This window comes from Brachyistius frenatus, unplaced genomic scaffold, assembly GCF_029030835.1.
Source record: "Brachyistius frenatus isolate BFR_SWC_R1_liver_20210118 unplaced genomic scaffold, ASM2903083v1 Contig_13, whole genome shotgun sequence".
Taxonomy (NCBI): Eukaryota; Metazoa; Chordata; class Actinopteri; family Embiotocidae; genus Brachyistius; species Brachyistius frenatus.
The window spans coordinates 2,085,001-2,111,391 of NW_027210612.1; the positions used below are offsets into that span (position 1 = coordinate 2,085,001).

General features: G+C 42.1%; 1 protein-coding gene across 1 annotated transcript in view; it reads right to left on the reverse strand.

Moving 5' to 3' along the window:
- Positions 1–26,391, reverse strand: part of lrmda (leucine rich melanocyte differentiation associated) — a 206,689-nt gene that overhangs the window by 52,848 nt on the left and 127,450 nt on the right. Inside the window, exons 3-5 of the mRNA XM_069692786.1 lie at positions 17,390–17,516; positions 15,784–15,923; positions 12,825–12,951 (exon numbers count right to left, since the gene is read on the reverse strand). Of these exons, the coding sequence (XP_069548887.1) occupies positions 12,825–12,951; positions 15,784–15,923; positions 17,390–17,516 (394 nt within the window). The remainder of the gene's footprint in view (positions 1–12,824; positions 12,952–15,783; positions 15,924–17,389; positions 17,517–26,391) is intronic.

Genomic DNA, 26,391 nt, shown 5'->3' on the forward strand with positions numbered 1-26,391 from the left:
AACGCGGCACTCTGTCTTTTCTTCTGATGGAGATAAGATGTATAAATTATGAGCAGCTGACAAAGTCTACTCCAGCGCCCCCGGCGTCTCATCAATCACTAGCCTGTGTGTCAGCAGGTAACTGACGTGGCCCCCGGAGGCACAGCCCCCTCTTTAGGTGTGCGAGTGTTTTTGTGTGCAAAAATGTGTGTTTGCTCTGGTGCAATTGAGCTCTTGTACACATCTGAGTATTGCATCTGTGTGTTGGTGTTTGTGTGTGTGTGTGTGTGTGTGTGTGTGTGTGTGCGTGCGTGCGTGCGTGCGTGCGTGTGTGTGTGTGTGTGTGCGTGCGTGCGTGTGTGTGTGTAAATGCTGTGTGAGAGGTTGTGTGAACAGCTGATTCAGTCTTAACTCCTTGCTGTAAGAGACAAAAAAGAAATGCATACAAATCTGCACACACCAACCAGACAAAAACAACTCCTGAGAACGTGTGTGTGTGTGAACTCAAGGTTTCACAGTTACACCTCGGGGTTATCTGATGTGCACACAAAGAGAAACCTAAATGCTGGAAAGAAGGTGAAGCATGAAGAAATGCAATAAGCTACAAAAAAAGGAGTGAAACCGGGAGCCGGTCGGCAGGGTGGAGTACTGGAGTCTTTTGAAGGCTAGTGGTAGACCACCCAGTATGATTATTGGTATTAGCAACTTTCCATGATCGTCAGTTTCCCCTGTCTGCAAACGTAACACAGTCTGGGCCTTTGGTTGCAAAGCCATGACAGAATTATATACTGAAATACACTTTAACTGCATTTTCCCAATATCTATTTAATTCACGGATATTATGAATGGCAACACTTGAGTGGTTTAACACATCATTGCTAAAGTAAGCAATGTAATTACACTGTGTGTCAGCAAAACTACATAATTACAAACTATGGGTTGTCAGTGTCTGAATTCACATCATTCCCATGCATTTACAGGCCAATCACAGTCTGTTCATTACTCATGTTTACCAGAATTAAGACCTAATTTTATTGCAGTAAGTACAAGCTGTAGTGTCCAAACAGAGCAGATTATAATGGTATTATAGAGTGTTAATGAACAAAATAATAGCAAATAAAATAGACAAGTGTTTGGGATTTCGTATTTTGTGCCACGGACTTTCTTGTAACTTTTTAGCCTCAAACACCCACAGGATAATTCAAATAGAGCCTGTTTTAGTTAATAGTGAATTTCCATTCAAGGACAGCTTACGTGTGGAAAAATACTGACAAATAACTGCATTGAATGAAACATTTATTCCTTTTGGATTGAATTGGTATATAACCTCGAACCACATCACAGCAAAATTACACAATGTTTTTGTGGACGGCCCAGAGCAGGTAGCTCACTCACACAAATATCGATCCGCTGTCTTGAAGTGAAGTTCAAGAAGGGAAAGAGCGAAGCAGAAAATTTTGACTCCCTATGGGGAACAGGAGAAACAGCTCATCCTCCGCACCAAAGAGAAGGAGGGCTGTCATGTTTTGTGTGATGAGCTGAAAGACTAGACGCAGCCTGGAGCAGCAGCGTATTCCTTCCCCCCAAAAACAAACCTCCAAAAACAAACAGTTCCACCCCACTGAGAAGGAGACGGGACAGTAAGACAAGAGGAGAGGGCAGACAGGTGTCGGGAAAGAATGACATCTGTGACAGAGGGCACTCAGAGACGAGCTGGAGGAGATGAGAGGATGAGCTGAGACATCATGAAAGGAGCATCAGACTTGTTGTCTCCCTCTTTCTGCCCTGCTGGTTTGGTTTGGATTGTAGGCTAAGACTTCATATTTTGATCAAACTGACATCTCATGAATTATGTACAATATACCATTAGCATTAGTTAGAGCCACCGTTGTATCAATGATACTATTGTTTTGAGGGGGGTTCAAGTCCTGAGATACATTATCTTTGAAAAGAGAAAAAAAGATGATGTCTGGAATTCAGCTGACAAAAGCACTCGGTCGTCCTGAAATCTGATGAGTCTGACAGGATGTGAGCCCATCTGATCTACTGCCATCTCAATATTCCCTTGCAGGAGGAGGGGGGAAGGGAGGATAGGATGGACATGCTGCTCCTCACCGCGCTTTTAACACAGGTGTGATGAAAGTCAGAGCTGCCGCAGCTCGGCCCACCTCTCGGATTACCGCCAAACACGTCTGGTGACGGACGTTGCCAGTTGGCAGGCAAAAACGCTGGGAAGTGATGCCCGTTGTGCCCTACCCATCTGCCTGCTGCATGGAAACAGCATATCAGGTGATCCCAGGGGATACGTATTATCATATCATATTAAATGTCTGGGATATGGGTTACAGTTGTGGGTCCCAACAAGATAAAAGACAGATCTTACAGAATGGGACAAAATGGGTCGGTGCTACAAGGTCAGCGCTGTCAGTTTGACTGCGGACACCTCCGGCACTTCTGGGAGCTGTTCATCACTGTGAGGTAAAAGCGAACAAGGAAGACAGACAAACAGTAATAAAGAGAGACAGAGATCGTTGTCTGTCAGAATGGCTTTTTTTTTTTTTTTTTTTTTTTTTTTTTTTACCACCCACTACCACACTACAGTATTTCCTGTATTCACTAAATCAGACTTGATGAAATGGCAAACCTTTGTTCCACACTGCCTGGGGAAGTTATCCTTGAAATAAAATATGTGTTACTCATCAGGACTTACAGTACATCTCACAGAATATCTCATTACAGACCTTTACAGCTCATTGGCTCTGATTCAGTTTCTTTAAGTTGGTACAGTACAGTAGAAGTCAGACCTATTCTGGGAAGAAGCATTACGAATCTGTCAGCTCGCATCTGAGCGCCAGCTGCAAATAGAAAGCGAATGAAGCTGTCGGAGGTTATAACGCCTTTGATAAACATCGAAAGATGCAAATAATTTGACACTGAAATCTACAAAAAATGTCAGGCTGATAAAAAACTATTTGCTTAATTCTTTTTGTTTTATAATATAAAGCATTCACATATTGTACTTTAATTACTAGTTTCAGAACATGGAAGCTTGCACCTTTGCCAAGCTTTCATTACAATAACACAACCCAACAAAGATGACAAATTCTTCACAGATTGGTGACACTGAAACATTGTGTCATGAAGGACCTTCACCCACTTCCCGGCCCATCGCTGCCCTGTAACCTCATGCCAATCCTTCACAGCCTTCTCCAACACTCCCATGAATGACAGTAAAAATGCGGTGTGAGTGTCACTTGACCCCTCTGCCCCTGCAGTGACCTGCAGTGCACCCTGGGAAGCCAGCACTCTTTCACATATTTCCACAGCTAAACAAGCATGTCTCCCTCTCCCTCCTCTATCCCAGCGTAATTTCCTCTGTTCAATTCTCCCATCACCCTGTTCATCACCCCACTTCTCTCATCCATTTTCCTGCTTCTATTCAAAACTTGAGAGGGGGAAAAAAAAAAAAAAAAAGCCTCTCCACCTATATGAGAGCCTATTCAGAGTGCAATTGTTGGGAAAAGAGGAGCTGCTGTGTTTGTAAAATGCAGATTGGGAGACGGTGTGCCGGTGTTGTAAAGATGCATATAAGAGGTGCACGGTGTAAGGGCACACTTCAAACTCATATGCGCACAGAAGGGCGAAACAGTCTGTAGGCAGCATACCACAAAGAGTACGAGTGAATTCGCAGGAATGAGAGGGAAAACTTGACTACTTGAACAGAAACAATAAAGCTTTTATTTACTTTCTTCCTTTTACTAGCTCAGTACTCTTTAAAACAAATGACTACTACTACCTTTGAATTATCTCTGCAGAATTTATCCCATAACTTAAAGTGCCTTCTTTAGGTTAAATGCGTGTGGGGCTGATATTATTGAAACTGTATGTTCCCTCTCTGTCAGTCAGAGGTGAGGCTCCTGACAAGCTAAGCCCTTAATGTACCAGATTTGACTGGTTAATCCTGTGGAAAACCATCCTTTTTGTCTCTCGGGTGGAAAGGTCGCGCAGCGAGGCCTGGCTTCCTTCAACTTACAGTATTCCTCCCGTCTCAGCCTCCAACCTAAACATGCTCCAGCCCCTCATCATTGGCCTCTCCTACCCTTTCCTTAGCCGTCTACCCACCCGCATGCATAAGCTACAAAGCTGGAGGTGTCAAGACTACCTGTCTCAACAGCAACCCCCTTGCCTGACCTGCGGATAGCCCTCGGGGACATTAATTATAGAGTAGTCTGACTTGTTGAGAGGAAAGAGACAGACAGACAGAGAGAACGAGTGAGGGAGAGAGACACAGGGAGTCAAAGGCAGAGAGAGAGAGCAGAAAAAGATAAATGTAGAGATGTTGTTACAGAAGCTGTCACCTCCTAATCATGTCATCCTGCTGTACAGAGGTGATGCTGAGGCTTTACCCGATCAGGTTTCCCATTCATCACCAGGGTTGGTTGGTGGTGGAGGTGTTGGAGGATGTGGAGGAGCAATGTAGACTGGTGATTCATTTTCCCACAGAGTTCAAATTTGAAACGTGTTATGTTCAAACCTGACTGTTTCCCTCAGTTAACTGGCCCAAAAAAGACATCATTAAGATTTTAGTCAAAACACTTTCTGTTCTGTACTGTTTGAGGAGATCAGAGATTTAAAACTTTTAAAGACCCATTAGTTGTTCGTTTCAAATGTCATTAAATTATGATGTGTACAAGCTATGGATCTGCCTGTTTACACAAAGTATTGCATCGCCTGTATTTCTGCTCACTTAAAAGGAACATGCCAGATAAAAGCATGCAATACTCTGCTTTCGGGGAAAAAAAGGTGGATGTGATAATATCACATCTCAGTATGTGTTTTATAGAGTTTGTGTGGACAGTGATGTCTTCTCCACAAGCATGGGTAGACACTCAACTGCCACCGTGTGATCAGAGCAATCTGTCCAAACAAATGGAAGCTCCCCGTGCACATTACTGTGTTAGATTAGACGACTCTTGGCCATTTGATTCCCCATTGTCTCGACAGCTCCTGTTTCCTAATGGACCGAGTGGGATTTCACAAAACGCAAAATAGGAGGAGGTCAACGTGTTTGAAGGTTACCCCTGTCGTGGAATCAAAATAAATAACATTCAGGTGTGCTATTCTCTGTCAGTTGAGTGTCTTAATGATGCCAAGTTAACACATACTAAATAACAGTGTCTCCCTATGCACTGACAGCCTCAGAAATAATTGACCAGCGTGCTCCAAACTGAGACACAGAAGGCAGAGAATTCAATCCTGCAGCTGACAGAACCCATTGAGCATGTCACTAGATTTTGCATTATACACAGAGCAATGTCAGGTCAGGGATGCGGCCTCCTGCTAGTTATTTGCGATTGCATCTCTGAGGGTAAATTACCTGGCTCTCCATAATATGGTCTGGTTAACTAATTTCCTGACAGCGCGTCGTTTCATAAGAAAAGTCACAGATTTACTGCCTGTCAGAAACATGATAGACTGTTTTTTTTTGCCCTCTTTTCTTGTCTCCAAATGTTTGGCACCTTCTCAACCCAGAGCAGGATCCCCTCTTGGTGTACTGAGGACATCTCTAATGCCAGACAAAGACATAACAACTGAAAATGAACAAAAAGAAACATAACCTTATTATGTTTGAAGGCTACCAGCAGTGTGTCATTTCATCCAGTTCCCATGCAAAAAAAATGTACTGCTCGGGGGCTTGTAAAGCAAAGTAATATAGTTCTTCATGAGGAAACAGAGAAATCCACTCTCTATTATCCTGCTGACCTGTGCACACTAACAAGTACACACATACAGTATATTTTTGTTATACATGTGTAAATCATTCACTTCCTGTCAGAAAAGAGGCTTTGACAACAAAACCTTACCTCACCAACGGGGTCACGGGGAAACTAAATCCCACAGAGACAAAAGCATAGTTTTACCTGCGAGAGCACGGCCTGCCACTGATAGCGACAAACGAGACAATAGCTCAGTGATGGTGTGAAAACTGCCTTTAAGCTATACTTTGTGGGGTGAACAATACAGATTCACAGAACCCCCCCCCCCCACACACACACACACACACCACACAACACCACCCACCACGGAGCTCTGTCTGTTTTAAAGTTCACAATTCAGCGCCACTGGTCTGCCTCCTCTTTCTTTTCCCTCTGTCTCTTTTTGTACGTGTTGCCATTCAGCCGGACGATGTGGCCTATCATCGTCTCGACAATGACAGTAGGTGGAAACGCTAGCTTTCATTACACAAAGTATAAATAGTGTAATCTATCAGCCCTGCCAATCAGGATGATTGATTATGGGCTGTCAGGGAGGAGAGTGACACATTAGAAAAGTTTGGTTAACAATGCCTGTAGCTGGTGCAGGGCTGCTGCCACCCAGCCCAGTGATTAATGTGTTGTCAGTCTGTAATCCCACACCCACGCTTAATGAGGCAAGAATTTATCATCTCGGCAGAGTGGCAGATGTCAGAGGGAAAGGAATCCAAGTGCCTGGAAACAATATAGTTTTTCTAGCCTGTGCTTGACATGTCTGACAAGCTCTAAAAACCACAAAGAAGGCCTGTGTAAAGCACAAACTTCAGTGGAGGGACTTTCAGCTCTGGCTCCGTCCTCTGTTGCATGCTCATGAAAGTCACTGCTGCTGAAAGAGTACTCCGCCTCCATTAACACTGCACTGAAGAACAGACACAGCTGGTATAATGGATTAAAGCTCAAGTGATCCAGCACACCAAGGGAGTCCAAAGCCAACATGTTAGTGCATATTAAAAGGGGGAAAAAACATTTATAGTTGAGAATGTACTCAAACCTCCACTTTGGTCCCTGTGGTGAATTATAAACAAATGTGACACTTTTGTAGGAGCTGTATCCACCTCATCTAACACGGCTCTAAAGTTCATTAACTTTTTAAATAGCATATCAACATCTGCACATCATAAACAACAACAACTTTATGTGAATTATCTGATAAAAATCTGAATGCAATTTAAAGCAATGCTGCCTTGAGACGGGGCACATAACAATCAACTTCCAAGTAAACTATAAAGTGCTAAAGTAGTGATTAATGTGCACAGTCAACATCAACTAAAAGAGTAAGGCAAAGAAAGAACTGATCTCCTTGAGAGATTTAAAGTTTATCACAGTTTGGTGGAAACACCCGGTGGGGTAAGAGGCTGGGAAAGAAAGATGGGATTTTTTTGAGCACAGAAAACACTAAGCCAGCTGCCTCTCATTAAGCTAGCAGCATCTTCCTGTCACAAAAGAGACCAACAGGGAGGATTAGCTCTGATTGGACTGATAGGCCAACGTACTGGGACACTGCACTGTGTAATAGCTAAAAGCATCATTTGATAAGAAGTGTAATTGAAGAGATGCCTTGGTGGCAGTGATATTGTTGTTAAAGTGTATGTACAGGGTTTGTAAAGTTTTGCATGTCATGGAGTGACAGAAGGCTCGGTTTTTAGAGGAATATGACACAATAAGATTTTACTTTACATATGTTTAAACATTATCAATGATACTGTAAAGTGGAAGAGTGTTATTTCCTTTGTACTCTTCTGTCTAAAAGAAACTTTGACAACAGCAAAATTCTTCTAAAAACTAAAGGTTCTGCTTTCTTTTCTTGATACGTCTTCTCAAAAGGCAAATAAAGGATTTTGTTGGAACAGCATGTTTAAAAAAACAAAGGCTTCGTAGCTGGACAATCTCAGGCACTCAATGTTATTAGAGTAATAACTTAACAAAGACTTATATTTTACAGATACAAAAAAAACAGTTACATGATCGATCACGTGATTTGTCAAAGTTTATGAAAACTTTAGATCAAAATGGGAGAGGGAGACATCTCATTATTGCTGGCCAGCCTTGGCCTGTTTTCTGACAGGCCTCAAACTGCACCGCTAAACACAAGAGACGTCGAGACAACAAATGCTTCACCGCAGAGGCGTTCCTTCTCTGTGCTGGATGCCAGCAGAAGGAGAGGAAAATCAGTTAATGCAACGGGGTCCACTTCAGTGTCTCATAAAAGCCCTTACAAAAACACATGTTTGTTTTTATGGTCCGTGTTTAGCCAAAAAAATAATACATCTATCATTTTCGCCTGCAAGAGTGACGTGACACTCAGGTCACACACCCCGTGTCTCCGGCCTTTGAAAGAGGCAATAAATCAATATTGGCACTCTTACTTACAATTAATTGTGCTTTAAAGTTTTACAGTGTGTTTATGATATGCAGGGCCCGGATGATTTATGTGGACAGTATGACTCACTCCCTCTAATTGCTGTTGTTTTCTCGGCTTATAACCCCCACATGACCTTTTAGCGTAAGCTGCCAGAGCGCTAAGATTTGAGCTCGTTGCACCGGTTCAAACTCTGGACACGCTCATACTTCAGCAGTTAGAAAGCAGTTACAGAGAAATGCACACAGGGAGGCATAACACCACTCACTCAGATACTGACAGACAAATACACATACCTAAGAGGATGAACATGTGGTTCCCTGGAAATATCTGACACTCACGTACAGCGTGTCTCGTCTATCAGACAAGCTAAACACGTCCAAACAATTATAAACAGCTGTTTTAACATTTAGGATATGTTATCATTATAACAGAGAACAGCAGTGTCTCAAGTGATGCAATTAACAGATAACAAGACATTATGTAAGATGGGGAAGAGAGTATAATTTGAAGGCAGGCAGATCACGATCTGTCAGTGGGTTTATTTGTCTGAACAGTCTCATAAAGCAGACAGGCACTTATTTGCCCACAACTCCTATTCAATCTGCTGTCCTCATTCAACCTACTGTATACATATTGATTCAGGAATGTGTCATGAAAGAAAGGTGACAAATCAGGGCTCTGTGTGTATAATAGCTGGTGCAAATACAGAATCTAGCAGAGAGTAATAAACTTCCTTCCACAGCAATCTGTTGGGTTATATTCCCTTCCCCTGTTGAGTACCATATTCTTTGAGTTTTCTCTGAGGACACATTTGTTCAGTAAAATGATTCAGCAAACTCACTGAAGGCACATTCACAAAGCACTATATTGCGCGCTGTTTGTTATGTTTGAGAGCTTCGGGGAACTCATAATTCTTGAGCAAGGAGATGAACTTGGCAACATGCTTTACAGGCTACATTTGAAAAAGAAGTAAAGCAACCGACCTACAGCAAAATGCCTCCTCTTCTTTCACAGTTGCATTGCAAAGAAGCCACAATCATGCATCACATAATGCACAATCATGGCTCTAAAACCATACATTCTATCGTAGATTTGGACTGCTCCCCTCAGTGCAAACTTAAAATGAACCGCTGTCTGCTGCAGAGTAAAACAGGTTAGTGTCTGGGGAAGAAAAAACAGAACTGAAAAGATCCACTTGAGGACTTTCCTGGCTCTGTCACTGTCAATTCCCTTGAAGAACCGTTACCCTGTGTGCAGAGGCTCATGGAACCCAGGAGCTGGCTCAAGCCACCCTGCAATGCAGTCTGCTTTACATTATACGCAGGAGGATGTGGGGAAAGAAAAAAAAAACTTGTGTTCATGCAAGAAAATCAAGTCAAATACTTCATCCAGGCAAAATCTAAGTGACATCCGAGGAACATTTATACCCGCTGACGTAGCTACCAAGCTGTGCTTAGTGAGGGGGACCATGGAGTTACTTCATTCACTGTGAAATACTCTTAAACATGTGGCAGGGAGTAAATGTTATTCTACTAGTTAAATTTGCTACGCATTTTTTTTTTAGCTGTGCTTGGGATCTGAAAACAGAATGTGCTGTCATAGTGTTTTGATAGACATGGCCAGTTTAACCCAAGGGTTTGACAGCATACTGTGGGCTCGGCAGCAGAGTGGAGGGAGGTGGAGGAACGGAGCCAAAAAGTACCACATGTATTTTCCGAAAAGCAGCCCAACGCAGTCCAAATGGCTCTACGTGGTTTAACGCCATTTCACTCCATGACCTCTAAGTCCTCAAAGAGAATTATCACATTATAGCATTCCAACACGACCAATTTCCCCAAATACAGCTCAAGGCTTTTCCACACTGACTCTGCTTAGTGTTGTGGTTTGGGGAAAACACTTCCATCGCCCTTGCTGTGTTATTTTGTTTACTTCAGGTATTTGTGCATTTTCTTTCTCTTTTTCTCTCTCTTTGTAATTTTGCATCTGTTTTTGCCCAGCTACTTGTCCTTTACACTTAAAAAGGAGAAAATGATCCCACTCACTACTTGATGCAAACATTGAAACACACAGACAGGTCAGAGACAGCACATTGTCACCCACTTATGGTGAAATACCCACTAGTGCATGATGACACAATACAAATTTAAGAATCGACAAAATTAGTTTCAGTGTCTGTATATGACTATTTGACTTTGTTTTCTTCTGTGTCAGACTGTTTGTCTTCGCCGTAAAGGTTTGACTCTGTAACACCAAGCTATTCATTATTCTTCGAATTTTTCCGTTAATTCTGCTCTTTCAAATCTCATCCCAGGCTTTTGAACGTGTCTGTCTTTTCCTGAAAACAACTGGCCATTGACTGTCTGGTTGTGATTTAGGCGACATGGAAAACACTGGGAATGTACAAAAATCTATGGTGTTCAGATTGTGCTAAAGAGCATAACTGCTTCATCAGAACCATGTGGCGTCGCTCAGTGCCATGCAATAATGGCATGATTGAAAAGGAGTTTAAGCTGCGCTGCGATATGACTCGAGAGAGGTCTCAAAAGTTCAGCGATGTCGCTTTCAAAGCGATCCCATTAACTATTCCAATACATACATCATGCAATGAGAATGATCAAATAAAGAAGGGGCTCTTTCTTCAGATTTATGCTGTCATGTGCGGGCATGTATCACTGCAACGCTGCTGCAGTTGCTGCTGTTACTTTGGTTTCAATTTATCTACTGTTGACAGTAGGACGAAGAACTGCCACATAAGGAAAAATAACTCATCACAGGGCAAAACATGTAAAAAGATTCACACAAAGTCCAATCAGTTCATAAATAAACCTCTTGAATCGCGTTTGTGGTCCTGTATTTTGTCCTCCTACTTGCACTAATTGAGACTCAAATGGTAGTGCAAGCGACAGCAAGACAGCTAATTACCATCCTTTGTAATGAAGCTAATGGCAGACACTGTACCATGAGCCACTGTTATGAGCAACATCCTGCTGTAACAGACATAAAAGCAAACACAAATATCTAATTATGCCATCATCTCTCCCCACTTTCCTGTTCTGTCGCAGACATTTCGCTAATTGGTGGCCCGCACTATTGGTCAGCTTACAATCACTCTGATGATGTGGACAATTAGAGCCGGGAGGTACTCATGGCTCATCAAGTCCGCCATAACTGACACATCACGTCTCATCTAACTCAAAACAAATGTTATGGAAATGCTGCCGTGACATCCCAGGGCCCAGACACGGGATACGTCCATGAAAAAAATTCTCCTTATTGTGTCGACTCAGTCAAACGCTGCTAATAAGGAACTGTGGATAGAAAAGCAGGAGCGTGTTTGGGCGCACAAAACAGTGTGTGCAATGTTAGGTAGATGCATTTTCATCAAAGCTGTAACCTTTTACTTTGCATAGGGAATAAATAATCATATACAGCAGGTTCAAAGACACGAAGACACAAAAACACACACATCATGTCAGCTAGAATCAGTGATTATCTCTCCTTTCATCTAGGGCTGTGGCGACAAAGGCAAACATTTCCTTTTCACTGACAAGCTATGTAAATAAAATCTTAAAAGTGACTTTAGCCTGCCAAAAAGCTTTGTAGAGGTCCTCATTCTCTTTTTTTTCTTTTTTTATATAAAGTGGATGAACAGTGTTTTTACTCCATTTTTCTCCATCTACCAACCATGGCAGGCTGAGGTTAAATTATTTCAGTGTTTTGCTTTCTTGCTTGCCACTTGCATGAAGAATGAAGAACAAAGCATAGCATCAACTGACTCTAAAAGAGTACACTACCTTAAGCTGATTGTCTGAAACAATAAATATTTTGTTTTCCTTGTGTACTTTTAAACCCGACATTGACTCACATGCTTCTGATTTGTCATTGGATGCCTTCGCTCTTGCTACTCTGGATCCATTTTTACCTCTTAGGCTCACTGTCAGAGCCCCAGAGACCTTGAAACGACAAAGCTTAGCTGATCCAAACAGTAAATATTTCATGGCCTTACAATTACATGAAATCAAATCTAGGCAAAAGACATTCATTTATATTGCATTATAAAAGAAGTAGAATAAAGGAATGGGGAGGAGAAAGTGGGAGGGGGGGGGGGGGTGAAGTTGGTATATTTATGAACCTCCCGAACTCTAATTAGTCGATGTGGCCCAAAACAAGAGAGGGACGATTGAATGCAGGGGCTTGAGATAATTAAGCGATTGTGAGCGGCATGTACGTGAGCTGTCACTCCAATCGCCAGCCATGTCACACTTGGCAACACAAGTGCGACTGGACAGCCGCGCGTCGTCTTTGATCTGGGCTCATGCATACGGAATCAGGTCAGGCCGTGGTCACACACATTTACACACGCGCGCGCACACACACACACACACACACACACACACACACTCACATACAACACACATGTACACTTTTAAGCCGTCGGAAAGACAAACCCTTTTCAAAGGGCCACAGTGGCAGGACCTCTGCAAAGGGAGACTGACAGTCAAGCATGCACAGGAAGAAAGGAAGGATAAAGGAAAAGAATAGAAGGACGGAAGAAAGGGATGAATGTGACAAATCCACTCAACACTTCAGAGGGACTGCTACTTAAAACAGTGTTTAAAAAAGAAGACGAAGTAAAAGAAAAAACAAAACAAAAACAGAGCTTAACTTACAGCGTCTGACTTGGGCTTGACCACTTTCATGAATGCTCCTCTTGCCTGTGCCTCCATCACTTCTTTTTTTGTTACTTTCCTGGTGTCCAGAAACTTCAGCTGGGGCAGCTTGTACAGAACAAAGTACCTGCAAGAAACAAACAATTCAGCTGTACCATACCGCTGCCTTAAAAGGCCTCCATGTATGTCGGCTCCTAACAAAGAGACAAGCAGAGAATCTGAGGAAGTGTGTAAACCGTGATACACTAATCAAACTGACACAAATTCAAATATGTAAATGCGCGCATCAACAAAACTTGAAAAGAAGCCATGTTTACCGAGATTTAATGGTGATGCAGATTTAATGGTGAGATTTTCTTGTATGTAATAACCTTCAAAGCCGATAAGAAAAAAGTATGACATATAAATAGCACGAAAGAAGATACAACACGTCTGCCAGAGCTGTCATTCTGGTAGCATCACAGATATCTCTCTAAGCTTTCAGACACACTCTGTCTTTTATTGGGAGGGAGAGAAACGTCAAAAGATAATGGCTGGAATACATAGATGACAACAGATCCTTTCACAGGCAGGCAGGGATAGAGGAACCAGTATGTCAGGGCTGAGCTGGTAGCCAAAAAGGACACGCATGCAGCACCTAAGTGGAGGGTGAGAAAGGACGGGGGGATATGGGCACAGACAAGACCTGTGCGCAAAGAGGCGTGACAAATTGATGATGGCGATGGCGATGAGGGGAGATGGCAAAGCCTGTGTCAACTTTTCAGCACTTGGGGATAATAAGGAGGGGATGCAGCAATCGCAGTTAGACTGACATGGAACAGAAAATGTCCCCATGCAAAATTAAAAGACGAAAAACATCTAATATTGAAAGAAACATAACAGGAAAAGTGTATATTGACCAAGACAAATGATTAATAAGCTAAATACATCACATGGTCTTAAGTGACTTCTTATATAAGATTATGATAGGCTAAAATGACCTGCTCCTAACCCCTAATAAGAGCTCCTGTTCTGATGAGAGCACCAGCACTCAAATTTAAGAGGCCCCATTCCAATCCTGCGTCTCCCTCCATGTAAAAGGACTTTGTTCGGGGCATTTCCATGATGAAATGTGAAGATGCCCTTGGGAGACATGCAGAGAGGTTATTCTCCATAGGTAACCCACCATCACAGGGTCAGAGCAGATGACAAGGCTCTGTCAGCCAGTGGGGATATTAATGATTCAACCCAACCACAGAGGGATGATAAGAAAGCGAAGAAGGCAGTGGGGCTGAAGGGTGGAGGGTAGAGGGTGGGGCGGGGTGTGGTGTGGTGGGATGGGCTGACTGGGTTGAAAGAAAAAAGATTGGGTGTAGGCCTACTTTATTTAAGCAATGCCAAATAATTTATTTTGCTGCCACTGCATGATGTTTTGAGTAAAATCCAGATCATTTTTGTTTTATTCCATAAATCCACAGGTCCCATAATTTCTAATAATAATTTTTCTTAAAAGAACTTTGTAATTTGGTGCTAATAGCAGAGAAAATGAAGACAATGGAACACACCAAAGCCCGAATTATTTTTGGAGATTTTTACAACGCAAACTTTGAAGGTCACATCAAAATAAACTGTTACCAATCAATCATTAGTGTGACTGCTATGAATCGTAACATGCAAACCTTTACAAGGAATGTTTATTGACACTGTGGGTAATTATTGGCATTTAGAAAAAATACAGGTTGAGTGAACCTCAAGTCCTCAGGCTCCTCTTTGATCTGCAACAACAGGAGATTGGACAAACTGATAACTTTCCACAAGATAAGAGGTTCAACTTTCACAAAAAATGTCACTCATCTTCACACATCACAGAGCCAGAGAGACACAAAAAAACAAACAGTCAAATTACATCTAATGTCACGACATTTTCTGTGTCTTACGCTGCATAATCAGTATTGTGAACATACTGACATTACAGGCTTGAACTCCCATGTTATTGTAATGCTACAAATGGCCACTGAGCATATACTTAGTCGTCAAAGAACAGGACAACATTTGACCTCCCTACAGACTACACAACACTGTGAATGAATACTATATTTCTATGCCACTGCACTAATTGGGGCACCGATGCAGCACACCAGGGTATTTCACTTGAGAGACCGAGAGCTCCTGAGGCATTGGGCTGGGTATTTATTGCCCAAGGCCAGTGCTGTCACGACCTGCATACAGCCTAACCTTGTCAGACACGAAATCTGCATCACGCTCAAATTGATGTTTTACTATGTGACACATTATGAATATTACATTACAGGACCGCAGACGTTGTCAGTCAAAACAGAACAGCTTTCCTCACCAGTAAGATAAGCATGCGAGAAAAGGGGAAAGGGGGAGAAGGGGAGGGAAAGTGAGAGCGTGGGGGGAGGAGAGGGAGACAAAAAGAGAGAAGAAAGATTATTCAAGAAAGGCATGGGTGGTAAATGATTAATAGGCAACACAGAGTCAGAAACAAGCACTTAGGGCTAAAACAGACAAAAGAGAGTATGCTTTTCGCCTTTTATCGCATTTCATGTAAAGGACCCTGACAAATGGTGGTCATATTGCATGGCTTGAGGCCTAGCTTGATGTTTAATGCATCATCTGCTCTGGTAAGGCAGGGTAGTAAACACTCATTTGTGGTGGTGACTAGTCACACATGAAATCCATTTTGCAAACTGGAGTGTAGAGGGCCCAGTTGACAAAGCTTTTAGAGTGATGTGGTTGAATCCACAGTCCCCTTATGAAACTCAGGGGCTGGTTGTTAAAAAGAGAGAAACATCTCCAAATCCATTACTTATAAAAAGCTATCACTCCGAATAGTTCAGTGTCAAAACTATCGGACTAAAAATATAAACACACGCAGAACATTATCTATCCATCCACCCATCCGTAATATCTATTCCTCATTCATGCGTGACATCAGTTTGTCCGTGTGGTAACAGACCTGTATCTCTGGTAGTCGTCTTCATCCTTATCCGGGCTGACCAGCTGGTTGGGGCAGGCCTCATTTCCCAGCAGGCTTAGGTACTCAAGTGACGGGGTCACATCAGCCAAGTGTTCCAGCAGGGCCTCGATATCAGTCAGGTGTCAAAGGGCGGATGTCAAGGACCTGGCGCTGTTAATTACATTAGCATTTACTACCCACACGGCCCCTCCCACGCCTGTCTGCACTAAAAACACGTCACTGTCAAATTTACCGAGGTGCTCAAAGAGGCCAGTCAGAGTCTTTGTGAGACCGGGCAGACAGAGGGGCAATTTAAGGTGCAGGCTTTGGCATATAGTAGTGACACAATTTGGCTCCTGCTCCCTCTCTTTTTCTCTCGATCTCTTTCATTTCCTAGGTGGCCGGGTGCAGAACAGTGACAAAATGATGGATGCCCTGTGGTTCAAACAGTCCGTGCTTCTCAGAGCTGTGCTGTGGAAAACTTTTTGCGAAACGTGGAAAAAAACAAACAGCCCCTAAGCAGGCACATTCATCACTAATACATTCACTTGGAAAATTGAGCCCCAAAGTGTCAAAATACAACTGCACTAATGCAGTGCTCGAGCTTTAAAATGGCACCGTGCCACGACAGGATGTACATAATTGGCCTATTAGCATGTGCCGACCACTTCACAACCAAACTCGGCACACAGTCCCAGATGCACACTTCAAGGAGTCCCAGTTTTAATGTTGACTCTGGAAGTGTGTGTGTGTGTGTGTGTGTGTGTGTGTGTGTGTGTGTGTGTGTGTGTGTGTGTGTGTGTGTGTGTGTGTGTGTGTGTGTGTGTGTGAGAGAATGTGTGAAAGAGAGTGAGCATCGTTACCCAGTAGGATCTGCATAACCAGAGGAAAACAGGACACATTGCTAAACCTGTTCTGAAGCTTAGAGGGGAAGTTCACACTTCTCTGACTGATCATAAACAGCCTCGCAGTGTGTCTTAAATTTCGGGTGGCTGTGCAAAGCTCTGTTTTTTTTTTTTTTTACATGTTTACAATGTGTGGCAAGTCGAACACACAAGAGCCAAAATGCGAGCATGCCGGAGTACATCTAGTGAGAAATTAAAAACCTGATCCATTTTATTTCACCGAGGACAAATAAATGTAATAAAGCATCATGCATCTGATGCAAAAACAACAACAAAATCCTGATTTAACAAATACTTAAAATATATTTTTTTAAAAACCAAACACACTATACATATATTATGTTTCATTCTTGGGATTTGGTTTTAATCCATTACTTTTTATTTTATTTGAAAAATAAAAAGATATCTGTTGTGTTGACTGTAAAATCTGATTCCACTAGAGGTCCCTGTGGTTCAAAAACTAGGACTGTGTGGAGCTCTGTGACAGCCAGATTCTTCTACTGTCTTTTGCAGCACAGTGTGCTCCCTGCAAAGCCATGGCATAACAAACTGGCTCTTTGAGACACTACAGGATTGTATTGACATAAGAATGAAAGCAAAATAAACTGTTGATTCTGATACTGATGCCTGTAATTTATGTCCGAATAGTAGACTACAAATCCGAACGAAAGAGGGACGGTGTGATGTCTTTGAAAGGATATTTGGTTCTTATTGAGTGTCAGGGTGTGGAGGTTGGGTAACCGGGGCAACTGAAGGTCATTTCCAAGCAGATTGTTGTCGACGACCAGCTCTTCCAGCTCAGTGAACATTTTGAGGCCTGCCAGTGACCTGCAATGATAGGGAAACAGGAAAACTGTTATGGCTCTAAATCTGGTCAGCCGTTATTGTGCAGAAATAAATATTTCAGCCTCTCTCTTTCCTACGCCGGGAGAGTATGGGTCCGGGCCTGTCAGGGAAGTGAATGACAAGAATTAGTGGTGCTGAGCTCCCCTGGCATGGTGAGGCATCCTTCAGCGGCTGGCAGGATGAGGGATGGGGGTCACTTGTGAGTAGCCAGGATTCAAAACAAAAGGCTTCAGAAATGCGGCGGGCAGGATGAATTTGTCAATGTCTTATGCCTTGAGGCGCCCAGTTTCGCCTGACCCTAACCCTCCATTCCCAAGACAAATCACTCTGTCACAGTTCACCTTCACTCCCCAGACACAAATTTAACTTGTCATCCATCATTTTCACAGAGGAACTGGAATACACTCGCAATCACATATGGAATGGAAGGGAAACTTTTTTTCTGCAACTGTGCTGTGATAGGGGTTAGTTTTGGGATTTTAACATCAAAGCACTTTTCCTTTTCTCTTTTTTTTTTTTTTCTAAAGGAAGCATTTTGCCTTTCCGCTCCTTTTTATGACACATTGCAAAGAGAGGTGAAGGGTCATTTCAACTCCGCTCTGTCTCTCTCGCACATACACACATTCACACGGGCATAAAAATGACAGAGGGTGGTGTTAGAGGTAACATTGGGGCCCTGCAAAGTTCACGTCGTAGAGGCAATATTAGTGTGTGTTTGTTGTCTAATCCTTCACACTGTCAGCGTGCCATGTTAAAGTGTTCTGGGTGACTTCATTGGCATTTAGATCTGACAGAACACAGACGGTCTCAAGACCTCTTCAAACAATAGGCATTTTTAATTTAACATGGTATTTTTAATTATTGAGTATATTTGACGGCATTAATTATTTACTCCAAGCTCGACACTTTTCAAAATGCGACATTCGGAACATGCTGTCTAGTAAAAGTAAAAGCAGACAGATGGCGTTGACATGAAGTTACATAAATATAAATTCCATTGAGGAATGTCAACTTGCTACATGACAAACTCAAGGTACAGTTATGTCTAAATAGCTGCAGCATGAACTATTGCTCCCCCCTGGATCTGCTGAATGTCAATGACTGCCTGCTACACACCAACTTGGATGACTATCTGCATATGGATGGCAAGGAGCAGCATGCAATGTGGGCGAAGTGTATTTTATGCATCAATATTTGAGAAAATATACTGGCGAAGCAAGACAAGGAAATGCAAGAAAGGGGAGGCTGGCTACTTGAAATGTAGTGAATAGTAGGAAAGTTCACAAAGATGAGAGCAGGACGTTGATTGCTCCAACTAGTTGGGAGGTGAATAGACAAATGTGTATTGCTTCCTTTATGCTGCTGTAGTGAAAAAATTTCCCCTCGGGGATTAATAAAGTAACTACCTAACCTAACCTAACAATTCTAGTTAGCTTTTTCTGTCTCTCAGCCGCTTTTTCCGACCAATCGACTTCAACTCCACCTAGACAAAGTCCCTGATCTAAAGAAACTCCTATAGATGCTCACAGCGGACCTTGCTGCCAGCTGCTTTGATCTACAAAGCAAAATGTTGCAACTATCTTCTCGGGTGGAAAATAACACATCAGCAAATTGATTGTTGACTTGCGAGAGAGGCAGCCTGAGCTGCCTCATTTTAAAAGACATCAACATTTTGCAAACACATACACACTTGATACCCACAACAACAGCTGACAGCACCTTGCCAGTGTGCTGGCAGAGCTGACATCCTCTTATCAGGTCTGATTAATGCACTGGCTAGATGGATAAATGGAGAGATGTGCCACTTTTATCAAATTCTATGTTTGCTTGTGTTTTAACTCCATTATGATTCTCATTTATAAAAGCAAGAGGGCCTATTATAATGGTTGTATGGTCAACTCTATAGAGAATACTAGTACACATTATAGATTTCATATATAGTGACAAATTCAATTTTCATTTTTTTTTTGTTACTCTGGTCAATTTACTGTTGCAAATTACAGTAAAACCATGAACAAAAAATGTGTCCTTTGTTGTGGTGGATTTTGTCCAAATTACAAACTTATGAAAATCTGAAAGTAATACTGAGGCATAGATGTGACTAAGCCAGTGGCTCAGAAGCAACAAACAGGAAATGCAGTTTTTCAGCACAGTTACTGTGTTTGTGCTGACAGGGAATTCACTACCACATGCAATTAATCTGTGAGTATAATCTTGTATAATGTGTAGTTAGGCACGATCGCGTACACCACATTGCATAAACATGATTTTATTTACTGTGAATAGGGGTTGCTAACGAACTATTGCCACCTGGAGATGTGTGTGTGTGTGTGTGTGTGTGTGTGTGTGTGTGTGTGTGTGTGTGTGTGTGTGTGTGTGTGTGTGTGTGTGTGTGTGTGTGTGTGCGTGCGTGTGTGTGTGTGTGTGTGTGTGTGTGTGCGTGCGTGTGTGCGTGCGTGCGTGCGTGTGTGTGTGTGCATGTATGATGGGCTGCAGTCCTGTGGGTTATGTTATTAGCTGCTCGGTTAAAGGGAGCCGCGTGGCACAGGAGGGAGCCTTATTAATTGTTGTTTTCATGTCACCACTACTGCGTGCACTGACTGATTTAATCAGTTAAATTCACAGCCAGGGGAGAGCCACTGAGTCCCATCCAGCATTAGCTACAGTTCAGGGATTGAACTTCTAATACTCCAGCTTTCTGTGCTCCCTCTGCAGAATCCCATAGCTGGTTTCATTACGTTTTATAAGCTTTCTTGTTTTAATGTGTGGCTTAGAAAACTAACAAAGTTTATGCACTGCAGTAAAACTACTTTCCTCTTAAAAATAAATAAATAAAAGAGTAGGCTTTTGCTTTTAACAAAACTAATGAGCATAACTGACTTGAATGTTTCTTTCAGGACTAAGTTTAAAAATTACCTGGAGATGTGTGTGTATATTTGTGTCCATCCCCGTGCTATGGTTTGTATGTTGTCTCATTATTGTAATGATATTGATATTTAACGTTGCTCATTTAAGGCAATTGTCTGTTAAACTATTTGCAATATTAAAGTGCACAACTGACTCCCTTAGTTCTGAAATTAGTTGTATTTCCATGATATCTAAATGTGGTTGTTCTGTGTTTGCACAGTGTATTGGTACCATGTTCCATGGTAATTTTGCACAATAAGTGAATTTAATGTTTACTGATTTGATCAAATACAAACAAAGGCAAACATGAAGCACACAATTTAGGGTAAAAAAAACAAACATTTTCTATAACATTAACATTAACATTAACACCACTCCTTCAGAAACTGTTTTGATGATAGCTCAAATGACAGTATTTAGTAATATATATCTTTAATTTCACTGCAATAGTAAATGTCACACCGCCATCCTTCTTACAACTTAATGCAATTTCCATAAATGCAACTGTTTGTAACGTATATGTTAATGTATATCATTGAAGTAAGTCTTCTAGAATCTTTTTTTTTTTTTTTTTTTACTCACTCACATCCTATTGAATCATCCCTGTACATATTTAGAAACATTTGATTTTAATAATAATGTGGGATCAAGGGGCATTTTCTTAAACCTCTGCCTCACAAGAGAGAGTGCGAGACGGAGAGAGGCGGTAGCTTTAACGAGGTGAGGCGATGAATCCTCTCCTTGTTAAGATAATTATGATCAGCCTCATTGTCAGAGCTAATACGTCACACGGACTGTCTTTACGCTTTGACTACCACTTAGCCTGTGCAAGCCCACCATCATACATCATACGGCCCCGTGTGCATCAGTGTGTGTGCTTTCAAGCTTATATAAGTAGTGCATGTATGTGTTGATACCTCCATTATTAGCAAAGATCCAGTCTACTGAACACAGAGAGGAGATAAAGTCATATTTAGCTGGAGCAGAAACTCCGGCACAGGAAGCCACGGGAGGACGTGAGAAAGCAGACAAGGACACTGCAGAGGAGACACTGACCCAGGGAGCAGCCCTGCCAGATCAATACACTAATACTGATGCAGACATAGTGATTGATAAACCACTGCTGACAACAGAGGAAAGAAAACTCTCGACCATTATTGGCTGACATGTCAGTCACTCCTGCCAATGGCGTGCAATAGTGTCATGTCGGATATCCTCAGGCTACACATGAAAAATGAAGAACAGCAGCCTTGGCTCTTTAACATGTGTTTCACAGTCCCCCTTCTTATGTCTGCTGATTTTTGGAACTATTTCCTCAATGAATCACTGTTGGTCATTTTTAAAACTCTGAAGATGATAGTTCAGATGTGGAGTTTGTCTAAGCTATATTAATACCAGAGTTATAATGTAAAACCACTTCAAAGCCTTCTCTTTTACTGAAACGGTGATAGTGATCACAGAGGTCAGTAAAAAAAGGTCTCAAATCTAAGGTATATTAAAAAAACACGCAAACACTGAAAATCTGGAGAGCCCTCAGAGCTGCAGCTCATGTCCTCTCAAATGGTGCAGCAGTGCAGAAAAGCAATACACTGTTATTCTAAGCGGAGGGCCAGTGCTACAGAGTGACAGGCATACTGACGTACTGTTCAGAGGGCAACAGATAAATGTTTGATGAATTGACCAATACTGGGGCCATGATGGCCTTCATATGTGCATAATGGACTATTCAGAGCACACTTCAGATTGCCTGCCAGGATAAGGTACCGTAATGAATGGTAATAGAAACTGGACCTGAAAAACCGGCTATGTGGACTGGCTTTAATAAACGTAATAAGAAAGGTGAATGCAGGAGGGTTGGCCAGAGAGGGCGGAAGGTAGCTGGTGAGAAATTCAGCCTGAAATAGTTATGAATTATTCAAATGGTCTTGGCACTTTGTACACTGTATTATATGTCAGTCCGAATCTGCAATTCAAAAAAATTATCCATATCGCTAAATATTGTTGTCTAAACCCAATCATAGTTGCTTTTCACTGAGGCGATGTTATCTAACAGTTTCCAATACAAATCTACTTCTCTTAAGAATCAAGTAAATATCATTATACAACTTGATGTGTGCTTTTCTGTCAATTTCTTTAAACTAAAAAAAAATGCAGTTAGAAGACTTTATTTCACACATTTTCTAGATATTTTTGATTCATTAAAAACACTTAAAATGTTAAATATGACACTACATTACTTTATGAAACTGAAGTTTTTGTAATGTAATATAGTGATGGCGAGTGTGAACGGCTCAGGTGGAAAACAACTATTCAATTCTAAGACAATTATGGAAAAATAAAAACGTAACCTATTTATATACCAAGTCTCCATTAGTTCAGCACAGCCCTGTTTCATCACTCTAACCCGCATCATAAACACACATAAACACAAATAAACATCCAAAAATACCCAAAATACAGCATCAAAACACTATCAGGATTAGCTCATGATAAATAAGATGACATTATCTGTAAAGCAAATTAATGCCCTGCAACCCCTCGAGCCCCCCAACATCCCTCCTACCACCTCCACACAGCGCTGATCAAGTCTGTTCCAGCACTCTTCCCTCCAGCTACAGTTTATGGCCTGTACGCGTCTGTGTACATGCATCTCTGATGGCGATGGTGAATTAGACTGTCATTATCTGCCTCTATCTCCCCCCCACAGCTCTCCCCCTATATCTCGCTCTCATGGAGACAGTCACTGCTCAGTGTGGCACTCCTCTCTCTGTGTTGCCAGGCCTCAGGTGGCAGTCATTTAAAGATCACACATCCAGGACACGCATAGCCTTCCTTGAATGCATGTCAATTCACACATGTAAAGGGGATTACACGTCTCCTCCCAGGCAGCTGCAAATTACTATTAATGGCAATGCAAATCATTAGAGTACACTTGGCGCCGCCAGCGAATCTCCTCTTTATGTGGGTTCACTCTTAATCTGTTTTGAATATTGCGCTATGCTTGCTCCGGATAGCCTATGCGTAAAAGCATCACTTGCTACAAAGCTGTCAATTGGCAGTGGCATGTCGGATTGAACTTTACAGATGGTTACATCATTTGCAAAACAAAAATATATTTTAAGAGAGCACAAACAAATCCAAGCAAGAAGAAATCTGTGAAATATAATTAGCAAAGTTCTTTGTTGATGAAGAAGTTAAATATCACCGCTCATTACTTCATTCTATATGAGGCTATTATACGAGAGGTGCAGATTCAATTGTTGGAAATGTCTACACCATGGAGCGTCTGTCAAGAATTTAAAGCTAGCTCGTGTGTGTTTGAATGATAACACCACCGTGGATCCTGCAGCGTCTGAGTTATAGACTACCCCTGTGGATATTCCTGCTGAGTGTGTGAGGTTAATATTCTCTCTCAATGTCATTAGCGCTGGCAGAGGGGCTGAGAGCACAGTGAATCAGACAGGGACTGATCCTGTCAATTCACACGCACACACGCACACGCGCAAAGAGCCAGGCCCAGACAAAATCAAAGCCACTGTACGGAGGTCAGCATCACCTGGCCTCATGCTTCCCCTTGCACCTCAGATCCCTGTCTGATTAATGACCCCGCCCCAACCCTGGCCCAGGGATAAGGACTTGACAGACATTCCTGTCAGGTCCAACCTCATAAGCCTTGCTTGACCCCAGTTTGGCCTGGGATGAAATCTAAGCTCTAACAATGACCTAATTGAGAGGTGGAACAGTGTTGCCTATTTCCAGGTGCAGAAAGAAATTGAGAGATCACTGCGGAAAGGTGGACGAAGTCTGTTTTTAAAATTTCAGCGAGTGAGGCTTGTTACACAGCCAGACAGAATGACAGCTGCTTCCCATGTACAACAGCAAAATATACAGTGCGAAATACATCATCGCTGGGAAATACATCATCGCAGCCATTACAACACTTCCCTCCTCTACAGTGCCTGGACTGTGCTCACAGTGCGGCCATGTGTCTTGTGAATGTTTGTATTGAAAGATTAGTTGTCTATCCACATGACAAACAACCTCCTCTCTCAGTGAACGGGAGCTGAAAATCAATTCACTGATGGCATCTCAGTCAGTGAGGACATCAATGCGGCACAAACAAGCACACGCAATCTCTCATGCATGCTACATAGGTTCACACATCTTTAAGTGTATATACAACCGTAAAACAACCGTGACAGGGTCAATCAGCCAAAGCATATTGCAATAAGTACGCTTCGCTTTAAACAATGGATGTTTCTGTGAATTAAAGCATGCAAAAAATATATAGTGCATGTACAAAGAATACGAAACTGGAAATGAACTTGTGCCTGCAATAAACTAAAAAAAATAAAAATAAAAACATTAAATAAGAGATGCTGCGCTCTGTGAGGAGAAATCCCTCAGTGCCCTGTCTGCCTGTACACTCTGTCATTACAGTGTTCAGGCTCAGTGCTTGTCAACATTTCCCTGAGAGGGGGAGCCATCCCGCATTATGTTAGAGTGAGTTCAACTGTCAACTGCCAGCCATTTGTATGCCTCAGCATCCACCTAATAGCAAATAATCACTACCCCGCGCTCTTTTCATGGCAAATGATCGATGTTGTCTTGATGTCTGATGGATGACCCTGCCACAGTGATGTCCAGGCATGCATTAAAAACCACCTCTATGAAAAGCCTGTCAGTCTGATGAAGCGGTGCACACGAAATCCCCACGCGTGTGCACACACTGACGCTGCGCGCACAGAGATAAAGGAGAAAGTGAACAAAGTGAGGGAAAACCATAATTCAGCCCAATATTAAAAAAAAGTTAATTTCTTTATATAAGTGGAAAATCTTATAATGTGACAGGACCTGTGGTGTGATTGGTAGACAGCATTACTAGAGGTAGACTACTCAAGCACCACCTGTGATGCTTCCCCTCCTCTCACCCGCTTCCGAACACACAAACAGCTCCCTATTACCCCTCAGTGTTCAGATTAAAATGCACAGCACCACAATCTTTGATCTCCCACTTGCTGACACAAATCCTTTCAAGCCTCAACATTTTCCTGCAAAGGTAATTAGTGCTAATTAAAAAGTTTCGAAAGCAGTCTACGCTGCCGTTGATGCGGCCGCTGCCGGTGCTCGAGCTCGCCCTCCGTCAGATTACCCATCTATCCCCCTCCCCGGGATGTTGCAGATGAGTGTGTCAGCTGTGTTCCTGCCTCTTTTCTGTTTAGAATCACACAACTAGACAACACCAGACTGTCTGTCTGCCTCAAACGTTTGTTGAAGCAGGATGAAATCTGGAAGCCCAGTAAGGGGTCTAAGGGCTGGTTCTTCCCCCCTGACAAACCTATGCTCTGCAGGAGAACATGTAAATGACATGTGTAACAAATACAAATCCCACAAACAGAACAGGTGTAGTCTTTAATTGGGATATTCTAGCTTGGGGGGCATGTAAACACGGAGTAATTAACTTGATAAGGGGTTCAATTTGTTGAAAATAACATTGCAGAGAAACATATCGTTTAGCATGGGCTGTGATTTGCATAATGATAACAAAGACCCCAAATTCTTCTGTCTTAATGAATAAACACATTAGTAATTAGAGAACTTCCTGTTTAGAGGAATTCCAATAATTTGAGATAAAGATACAACTTGAGCAGTCTCACAGTGCTATCATTCATCCACCGGCCTGCCTTATTGCTTTCATCAAGCCATTATTATGATATAATTAGCTGCCTTTCTAGCATATTATTAAGTGGCTTGCTGAGTGTCAGGTACAGCGGCGTCTCAGAAATGACACACGCAAAAAAAAAAAGTCGTTCCACAGTGTTTCAGAAAGATAATTACATAATCTCAGCATGGAGAGCAAGCAGAAAAGTGATAATTAGACAAGTATTCCTGCCAATTAAAATATCAAGCCTTGTATTTTTTTTTTTTTCTGTGTGATATAGAACTTGCT